An 11,071-nucleotide genomic window follows, 5' to 3' on the forward strand; every position below is an offset into this window, starting at 1 on the left:
CAGCTTCATCCTCCAGGATCACACACTGGCTCCCCTGCTGTGATGCTGTCTGCTGATAATCCGTATTCAGCTGGAGTTTGTTTCCTTTAAGCACAGGAGGTTTGAGCATCCCCCCTCTAGAGCCTTAGTCTGTGAGTCCCTGCTTCCTGGCCTGCGCTCCCCAGCAGCCGTGTGAGGAAAGCCAGCCGCCATTTCCCCAGGCCAGGCTTCCCTGAGGCCCTGCCTCTCCAGACGGCCACCTTCTGAGGAAACACACTGAGCTCAACACAGAGGGGGTGTTCTCTGGTTCTGTCAGAGGCAGGATTTCATATTTTAATAGCTTCAGAGAAAAATATGAAATAAATATGCAAAGGAGAGCACTTGTTGCTCAGGAGAGCATGCAGAGCCTGATGGTGCACGGAGAACAGCTCACTCAAGCAGAGGCACAAACTCAGCTGAAACAGTTTGTTATTTAAAAGCTCTCTTCAAGAGGGACGTGCATTTTTGACAGGGGTAACCTGTATCTTCCCCTGTGCTATGCTGAGCCGCTGACCTGACAGAAGCCCTCAGAAATGTGTTGTCCTTACCCCTCTCTGAGCCCGGCTGCAGCTGAGTTCTGAGGGGAGCTGGCAGCACCAAGGGGCACTGCAAGTCCCCTTCTGAGGAAACGAAGTGTGGCTGGGGGAGCCCAGCTGGGGCTTCTTAGACCGCCGTGGGGGGATAAAGCACCCTCCTCCATCCTCCCAAAGCAGCTGAGCAACTCAGGCAGGATGGGTTGGGCTCGCACAGCAAATACCACAGCAGCAACTAGTTTCTTGCTGTGATGGATGATGAGGCAAGGCAGTGCACTCCGCAAGCAGGCATGCCCCTCTCCGGACGTAGAGAAGACCCTCCTGCAGAAAGGGCCTCTCGTCCTGATTTACTCCAGCGCAGCCCGGCAGAGACGCGTGGCCCCTCCAGCCCTGGGTCGCCTGGCTGGGCTGTGCTCACCGCTGCTTCCCCGCGTTTCAATCAGCAGCCCTCGGTGGAGGCATCTGGAGTCCTTCACCTTCACTGACTCGAGCTGTTTCCCCTTTGCCCGGAGCCCAGCCACCTCACGGCACAGCTCTCGCAGCGGAGAACGGAAACAACGGGGTTTCTGGGCACTGAGAGGCTTCTCCTGAACAGAAAAAATAAAATAGGAACAAAATGTCCTACACCTTGGTAGCAACAACGTCACTAGTGTTGGCACTTCTCATTGATCATGAGACTTGCTGTATTTGGTGTTTTCACTCTATCTCTAGCTTCCCGAAATCCTGCTAGAATGTTATTTTTAAGAAGAGTCCACATCTAGTTTTGTGACTATGACAAAAAGCTTGGAAGTATGGTCCATATCTCTGAAAAACTTGGGAAAAAATCCCCATGCAATGCCCTCTTGTGTGTGTATATGCCTGTGTATATCTGCACTTTTTTCTTTTGTGGGTAAAGCTGAGGGAGTGCACAGAAATATATTATTGTCTCTGGGCACCTACCATGTATTTATCAAAGCCAAAAGGGAAACAGGGTTTTAAATAATTAACCATCATATGTATTATAACTATATATATCTATATATTAAAAAAATACAGAGCATTCATATACATATGCATTCTCATAATGCTTTAATAATTTCTGTTAGGCTTTTAATCCCCCAGTTTAAAAGGGGCCTCTGAAATCTAATATACAGATTCTGAGAGAATCTATAAATCTCGCATGGAAGGGCTGTAATTAAGAATACCTTGAGAGAGAGGCATGTGAGCAGCGGTTGTGTGGACCTTTCATTTGCAGATAAGCTCTCCAAGTCAGCCATTCTTCCCTGATTTATATTATAAAATGCACATTAATCTCTTTCAAACAAAACCTAGCCAGAGTTATATCATTTCTGAGACATACAGGGAAATGAGTGAGGAGGGAATAGTCCAAAGGTAACAGGAATTAAAAATACATGTTTAAAGCCTTTAGTAGGGCATTTCAGCATCATTCCTGTTTCAGTTTGGATTATTGCAACTTCCACTGCTGGAGTATCCGACTCATTACTCCAAAGAGAAATCCAGAGACAGGAGAAAAACCTTAGGTGACGTTAAGTAGGAAGAACGAGAGTTAGGCTGTAGGTGTTTCTAAGCACAAGAGCTCATCATCTAAGTTTTCTGTTGGTGTGAACCTGGTACAGTAGTTGCGATGCCTTCCTGTTGCTGAAGATGAGGGCTTTCCCAGTGATCTCAGGGAAATGAATTAAAAAAGGATAAGGAGTTGCATTCATATTTTGGGCTGCTGCATTCATATTTGGGGATGAGAACATGTGAATACAGAGTTGATTTTGAAGGTATATTTGGTAAGGCGTACAAAACAAGGTGAAATTAGAATCAGGTACTTTTACAGGTTCTTTTACAGTCTGTTAAGAGTTACTTTATTTTTTCATCTCTTGTATATTTCATAAAATGTAGATCTTGTTGTAGTATCACTTTATAATCATTCCTTTATTTTCTATACACAGAACAGGGGTAACTACTGCAGCAGTGCTTTGCAGTGTGGTCCCTGCTCCGAGTATTTCTTTGTCTCTGTAACTTCATCTCTGGCTTGGCAACATCTGCCGGAGAGGAGACGATGAGAATCCTTAACGTTGCCAGAACGCAGGCCAGAAAGCCTCATAACCTCTTTCCGATCTGCTTGCTGGATTATTACTTGAAAGCTAGCAAATGCAGCATGTGTGTGTGTGTCTGCCTAGGGGAGGGGTTCAATTACCTGAGATTCTCTGCAGATATTAGCAGTGTCTCGTGGGGAAGTCTCATTTAGTATGCAGAATAAAATCGCTATGGCACTGATCATATGATTTGAAGACTCAATCCTGAAGCAGCACTACTGAAAAGGGGAGGTGAAACTGCACAAGACACTCCGTTCAGACAGCATGAGGCTGTGAGCAGCACATGAATTTTATTCAGCAGGCAGGAGGAGAGCTGCTGGATTGGTCTGTTAGATGTGTAGTCGGGAAACCACAGGAAAGCTTTATTTCTGGCAAGTCTGCATTTTGTCAGGATGCACCACTGGTGTTACTAGAAAAAAGGAAGCCTGCTGCTACATGAGATCAAAAGATAGTGGCAGTGATAGCTACAGAAGATCACTCATTTGATAACCACCTTAAATACCCCCTCAAGAGTGAATTTAACCGTTAGAGAGCACTGGTTCCAACTGACTGACTGGAAAGTATGGTGAAAAGGATGCACGTTCTGAGGAAGCGTTTCACTGACAGCAGAGCAAACTAGAGGAGAACTTCTACCTGCATTGCTGACATTTGGGAAAAATAATATAAGAAAGCATTCTGGTGCCAGGATTCTTGTATTTTTTTTTTTTCTTCCTGAGTCCTGGAGAGGGATTTTGTAGTCCCCTCCCTGAGGAACACACCAACTAGAACTCAGAATACGGCAGACTTTCCAAAGAACAGGCATGGTACAAAATGTGATTTTGGTGTTTTTCCGCAGGCGACTCAGCCAAAGACCTGCTGTTGAGGAGCTAGAAAGAAGAAATATACTTAAACGTGAGTATTTTTTTCCTAAATTATTTTATATGTGTTTGTTGAAACCAGTGATTGCATTTCTAGAACATATTATTTTAAAATAGACAAATTCATTCACTGGAATTATTTTCTGTACCTAAAAGTTTTAATTTTTCATGCGTCCTGGCTTTCAAATACTGCAGGAATCAGAATTTACAACTTGATAAAGGTGTGCAATTTAGTACAGAAAAGAATGACTTGTTCAAATTGAGGCTTTCAAATCATTTTCACTCTGATTACACTGTTACGGATGTCTAAGAGGAGAATACAATCTTAGTGTCACACAGTGCAGTGAGAACTGGACTGACAATTTTCAAAACGTGGACTGTCATGGCAAACCGTACACTGAATACCACCAAAGCTCAAGTGGAATGGAGAAATCATCCTTGCAGAGGTGTGATTCTCCTAGCAAGTATATTTGTTTAAATCATTAGAGATCTTCCCAAAGACAAGTCAAAGAAGGATCATTCTGAGATACTAGAGTTATCAGAGGGACAGTTCCAGGCCTGTTACAGATGCTGCCACAGGGGAATGTTCACAACATCTCTCAAATAAACACAAGGCAGAAACTTGCAACTCTTTTCCTAAAGATTGGTTTTCTGATCTGGGGATCAAACAAGTGACGAACACAATCCCTTTCCTTACAACTGCTGGGAATCCTCTAAGTTAGAGGAAAGTGAGAGAGCACTTTGAAATTGTCTCCATTCTAGGTCTCAGTCAGGAGAAAGGGGGAGGCCATCCGGTTGAAGAAAAAGTATATTGCTTCTGTTATTTTTGTGGTCTATCTAGTGTTGGAAGACAAAAACAAGAATGATGTGAATAGTTTGTTTCTCATTAAATAGGCATAAAATATAAAGTCACATAAGTTTATGTCATACAAGCAATGCTGCCTATGTTATTTAATTTATATTTAATTATTAATGTGATTGTAATTTGCTAGGAAAAAAGTTATCTACATTTTGTTACCTAAAATGTAATGTCTCAGAACTTTCTTAGTAGTTCATAGAAAAAAACACTTATGCTCTTGCCATTGAAGTTATTGCGGATTTCATTTCAGTTTTAACACAAAGGAATTCCACAGTCAACTTATATTTATCAGTATTTTCAGTACTGTTGCAATGCATACATTGCACATGGTAAAATCAGCTGTATCTAATATGTGCATAGCTAAATAAGAAAAAGGATATATTCTTTGCAAATGCAAATGGATGAACTTGGCCTAACTTCACCTGTCATCTACCACAAGAGATGAGAAAAAGCAGTAACCCAAGATTCTGAAATATGTGGGGCCAGATTTTCAAGAGTCAGTACCTAAGATCTCTGAAAATCTGCTTCTTTGGGTTTTTTTCCTGGCTAAGGAAGAGCTGATCTCTACTGAAATCTGTTCCTTTATGTTTACTTTTTGAAGTGTGCTGGTTACATCCTTAATCTGGGTTAAACTGACCAGCTTTAATAACAAAAAAGTTTGAATACAATCATGTAATGAGCTTAGAGAGAGATAAAGCAGAAAGAAGATAAAGCAGAATTAAAGATATTTCCTGAATGCCAGCTAAACATACTGGTCTAGATTTGTATCTCATTTAAAGAGCTCCCAGCATGGAGCAAATTTACTGACTTCAGTTCAGCTGCTCAGGCTTTATACAGGTTCAGCTTAGATCAGAACCACTTCTATTTTATTTACCTCTTCCATTATATAAAAAGCTAGGTATCTTGTCAAGAGCTAAGGTCCTCATTTAGATGTGTCAGTTGTAATCTTAAAAGGCTGGACAGATGCAACAACTCTAGTCTCAGTTTTGAGTGAATAGGGATATCGACATTCTTGTTACGGACTTTCAAGACACCTGGATTGGGTCTGACATGCAAAGCTGTAGCAGTATAAATGCCCTTCAGTGAAATCACTACAACCTCCTCCAGGTTGTAAGGGTTTGTATAGTTGTGTCGTAAGCTTCCTAACATCTTTGATATTCGTAATACACACTGCTAACAGAAGCAGTGCTACCCCCAAAGCTGTTTTAAGGACAAGTAATTCACATTTGTACAACTGTCAAAATGAGAAGCATATTGCAAGTGACTAAGTGCAACTACTATGTTATTTCAAAACAAATCTTGGTAAGATTAAAAAAAGTGACTTCTTATCTGCCTTAACGAGATGTTTCTGAGATAAACATAATACTTAAAAAGCAAACTTAAAGCCAACAGTTTCTTACAATTTTGTTGATCTTCAAAGTCCTTTCCTTTAACTATAGAAACGCTGCTGGTTTACCAGAAAGCATGAAAAGCATATGAACTAAAATCACCACCCAGGTGTTCCCAGGTGTTCTTCCTGTATTCAACAGAGAGCTGACATTCACATTCAAGAAAGGCAGCATCTCTTAAATGACACTACAATTCCCAGTTCATTCTTAACACCAGGAATTGTTTTAGTGTCACACACAGCTAACAGTTCCCTGGACAACTCACAGAGCAGCAAAATGAATTACAATACTGCACATGCCACTTCGTAATTGGGAGCGTCTCTCTACTGAGATGTATAAACCCAGCCCTCACCAATGAATGGATTGAAGTGTAGGCAGAGTGATGTTGATGGGAAAAACCTCTCTGGTTTGTCTCTGTAATAACACCTGAATTTTATAATGCCCTTGCTAGCATTTCCTATCAAATCTTGTTTCATTTTTTCTAAAAGAACTATTTCTTTTATTTCTTGGAGCTTGGAATAAGCACTGAACCTGAGAGAATGTCTCATAGAAATGGGTCACTATACATGTTTAGTATATTTGGAAAAGCATTTTTTGATCAGAAATGTGTATTTGTGTTTTTTCTTTAGGAATTCTCTCAGTGCATATCAGTGTCTTTTATCTTAAAAAGGTACTACACCACAGAAAATTCTATTCTTTTAATAAAAATATACAGATAGGAATATCTACTCTAAAAGGGGTGAATTAAAACCAAATGAAGCATATTAGTAACTTCTTGCAGGTATCTCTACATCTTAGAATATACTCCACTTTTTAAAGCCTGTTCTCTTTTTAAACATTCCAGACTTAAATAGCTGCTCATCCCTGACAGAGCACTAATTTTAGCTGTCCTATTCTCTTTTAAATTTGTGTGCCTTGCCATCAAATTGTAAAATAGCACACTATAGCATTTTAGATTCATTTGATTTACATTTCTACTATAGCCAGTTGTAGCTATGCACTACTATGTTACTTTAAATAGATACCTATGATTGCGTTTCAGAGTAATCTAATGAGCATAAAAATAAGGAAGAAGAATACTTCGTTACCAGAAGTGTCATTTTGGAAACTCATCTGCAGTGCTAGTGTTTTTTCAAGGCACATTAAAAATCACATGTGTGCTTTAACACTGGAAATACCTAATGCAAGTGGTATAATAAACTTCACAGTAGTATGTAAAGAATCCCAGTATGGTTAAACATTTTTCTCTAGGTCTCCAGCTTTGTTCAGGTCATAGGCTCATGCCTTAATTTAGTAACAGATAGTACTAGAAATAGAAACTCCATTAACTCGCTTCCTAAGGCAAAGGATATATTTCACACACTGTTACAGCACTCCAGTCTATTTTTAGACTCAGTGTGTAGGAGTTATCACGGCTTGAATGTTAATAGGCACAACACACAGAAGCAAGCTGGCTTAGGTTAGAACGGAACACTACAAAAGAAGACCCCGTGAGGATAAAGAGGTTCTAATGTCAGTGGCATATCCTGAATAGCAGAGAAGAAAAGCATGCAAGTCAAAGACAACTACTGTGGCAGCGTGACTGTCTAAAGATGTAGCCTGAGAATAAGGTTATACAGGAAAGAACATATGTTCCCTGGAGCTGCTGCAGTAAGTCTTTTCAGCATCTAACAGCAATGAATGGCTCCAGCAATACGGAGAATAAAAAATGGTGATTAACTATGGAATATTTTGATTTTCCTTCTAAACTTTATACAATTTGAGAGTTGGCGTGGCTGCTGTTCTTTTAGTAAATCCCCTTGGAGATGGAGTTTAGAGCACAGGAAAAGCTGACATTGGTCCCAGTACCTTGTCCTTACAGAGAGATAACTATACGCTCTAATAAAGAACTAGGGAGATGTACTGAACTAGCAAAACATACAACTAAGAACCAGCTACTAATTTTTCTGTACTCTAATTTTTATTGCCCGGAACTTTGGAAAATACCAATCCTCCTCACGAGGAAAGTCATGTTTTTTTTTTCCTATATTCTCCGCAGAACGAAATGATCAAACAGAACAGGAAGAAAGAAGGGAAATCAAACAGAGACTGACAAGAAAGGTAAAATCTTCCAATACCTTCTGTTAGTTTTTAGAAATTTAGCAAAGTTAATATCACATCAACCAGTTGTAAAGGTCATTGTTACACAAAACCTCCCTTAATATACATCCTCCTAAGCAGTGTCGGAGATAGTGGTATCTAGTAATATGCATTATAAAAATATCTACCTTATCTTAGCTACATGAAACTTAGTAGAATATTTACATATAAATTTTAAATCAGAAAATGGATATTTGCTAGCACACTGCATATTTTGCAACTGTATGGCTAGAAGAGAACTACTTCATTCTTTGTAGCAGTCAGTAGCAGAGCTGACTCCCTGCTGAGCACTAGGTGTGCTCCCACAAGAAATTTCTCTTTGCATTTAAGGTATTCTCAGAATCAGAACTAGATCTTGTTATTGTTCTGTTCCTAGGAATCCCTACTGGAATTATAAGCCAAATATGCTGATAACTTGCTAAAGCCAAAATCAAATTCTTACAATGGGTCCAGTCCTGAAAACCTTACAATCTGCTGCTGACTATAGTAGAAAACCCCTACAGTCTATGATATTATACACAGATCATGATAAATTCATTATGATTCTCTTTACATATTGTAAATGCATTTTATCAATACCCAAGTTAAAATATTTTCCTCTTTTGTTCATTATAAAGCCACTGTGCTGTAGCCCACAACTCCCTTTAAACCACTATTACTCTCTTAACAATCCTCTGAAGAATTGAATATTTCCCTGGAATTTCCAAGGGTTGATTTGTTGTTGGTTTTTTTTTCCATATATATAAATGCACACTAAGCTAAGATGGGAAGCAGAAAATGTTGGACATTTTATTGATATGTTTGTTATTAACACTGGGTTTATTTTACAAAACCATTTAATACAGCTTAACCAGAGACCTACAGTTGATGAACTAAGAGACAGAAAAATCCTGATTCGATTCAGTGACTATGTGGAAGTGGCAAAAGCACAGGACTATGACAGGAGAGCAGATAAACCATGGACAAGACTATCAGCAGCAGATAAGGTACTGACATAATTAAAATGATGTATTACTGCTTTCTACTTGCTTTGTCTATAATGATACATCAGATTCTGCAAAGACATTTAACCTCTGGGAAATTTAATCTCTGTAAATATTACCATTATCTTTTATCCTGAAACCATACTGACCAATGCATAGTGTCATAAAAAATGCTATTTATAAAAATGCCTATTTAGTACTATAAAGGCTTTACCCAGCCCATCAACTGATAGGAAAAAAAAAAAAAAAAAAAAAAAAGAAGATGGATACAATCTTCCTTAATGATTTCGGGGTACAACTCAAGAACACTTCCAGCCAATGCAGTATTAACATTTATCCTCAAACTGGAAGTTTTGTCCCAAACATGCAAATATCCTCTACTATGTTTCTAAACATGGAAATATTTCCTTTCCTGTTTCCTATGAATGCTCAAGGAGTCGCTTGATCCCACATTTTCACAAGCATAAACGAACACTTATTTTTGTTCCATCCCATACGTGCCACATAGCTGATTTACATCCTAATTTAACTTTCACATTTAGGTTCTTGAGTAGTAAGAAAAATCGTTCAGCATGATTCCAGATAGAAAAGTTGCTGAATAAGTTTTGAAGTTTCAGGGCTGCAGCAAGCAGAACAAGTAGTGATGCTGAGATAATTACTGGGTAAAATGGCAAATACAGGACCGTTATTTACTCCTTTAGACATGGAGATCATTCTCCATTCCAGTGTCTCCCCAGTAAAAAGTATAACAAATGGTTTTAGAGGACGCATATAGAAAAGGAACAATGTATTTCTGCTACAGTAGCTGTTCTCTTGAGGTCACTAAAATGGTGAATAAGCTATTATATATTAATCAATGGAATAATGATTTTGTATTTTCCTTATATGTTCTGGGTATGTATTAAAATTAGGCTTTTCCTACTTTTACTGTTTTTATATTGTTAACTAGGCAGGTTTATAAGCTAAAAAAAAGTGATAGAGTTCAATTGCATGTACTGGTGACATATGTCAGGAATTCAGGATCAGGAGTTTGACCATTGCATTTGTGTCTAAAAACCTTCTTTTTCAGAGTAGACAAATACATTATTTTTCTTAATTTTTCTTTTAATAAGCCAAATCTCTGATATAATACATGGATACAAGCCTCATAATTTTAGGTAGCTACACTACGAAGTATCAGATCTATAAGAATCTGTGAAAGCACCAGTACATTCCAGTTCACTCGCAGTGGCCATTTAAACAAAAGAATGCTCTCACTTTTACAGTCTTGAATTTCATTATGTTAAGCACCAAAAGACAACATTTTTCTTCACTTACGACTGTGCAATCCTATGGATACAGGTGATAATACAGTCTGAACTGGTATTTGCAAGTTGTGATAAGGCAAATAGTCTGATTTTTATTTAAAAAATGAGACACATTGAAATTCCATAGGAGGCAGTTGACCAGCAGATCAATTTCTCAGCAACCTCTCTTAATCTTTAATAAATTTTAACTGGAATCCTATTAAATGTGAGACAATAAGCACTGTGGTTTTAGTCTCCTGTCAGAATTGCTTCTAGACAGAAGTGACCCTGTCAGCAATCAGTAATGAATAAGAAGTATCACATCACCAATCCATATAACCTAAATATTCAGCATCTCTACTGGCATAGTATGCTTTGCTATACCCCATACCTATTATTTCTACTTTAGAAAACTCCTGTTCTGCTCTGCAAGTGCAGTAATTTACAATGCTGATAAATGTAACATTATTTGTTAACCTTTTTCTATTTTCAATTCCTAGGCAGCAATTCGGAAAGAGCTAAATGAATACAAAAGTAATGAAATGGAGGTACATGCATCAAGCAAACATTTGACAAGGTCAGTTTTCTAGCTATTTATTTCCATTGCCTACTAAAAATCTGCTTGAGTCCTGAAGCTGTAGATTTTGCTCTTACATGCTGGATGTGGGAGAAGAATATGCAAAGGAAACTTTTTTTTAAAAGAAAATGGAAGTATTCCTTTTCCTGTTTAGAACCTGGCTTTTCTGATTATTTTTTTTTTTTTTTTTTTGCTTTGATTAACTTGCACTGAGAAGCCTCCAGACCTTCTCCACAACGTCACTCAGCTTGCATTCTTCACACTGAAGATTCAAAAGCTATGACAAAAATTGTGTAGGGTATAACATAGAAAAAAAAAAAAAGACTTTTTTTTAAAGTAGATGA

The 11,071-nt window shown here is 38.4% G+C and overlaps 1 protein-coding gene across 1 annotated transcript in view; it reads left to right on the top strand.

Annotated features, from left to right (window-relative positions):
- Positions 1-10,727, top strand: part of PHACTR3 (phosphatase and actin regulator 3) — a gene marked incomplete at its 3' end in the record, with an annotated part of 41,956 nt that extends 31,229 nt beyond the window's left edge. The window contains exons 6-9 of the mRNA XM_009710623.1: positions 3,474-3,529; positions 7,781-7,842; positions 8,727-8,867; positions 10,651-10,727. Of these exons, the coding sequence (XP_009708925.1) occupies positions 3,474-3,529; positions 7,781-7,842; positions 8,727-8,867; positions 10,651-10,727 (336 nt within the window). The remainder of the gene's footprint in view (positions 1-3,473; positions 3,530-7,780; positions 7,843-8,726; positions 8,868-10,650) is intronic.
- Positions 10,728-11,071: the final 344 nt, after the last annotated feature.

This window comes from Cariama cristata, unplaced genomic scaffold (genome assembly GCF_000690535.1).
Source record: "Cariama cristata isolate BGI_N322 unplaced genomic scaffold, ASM69053v1 scaffold3562, whole genome shotgun sequence".
Lineage (NCBI taxonomy): Eukaryota > Metazoa > Chordata > Aves > Cariamiformes > Cariamidae > Cariama > Cariama cristata.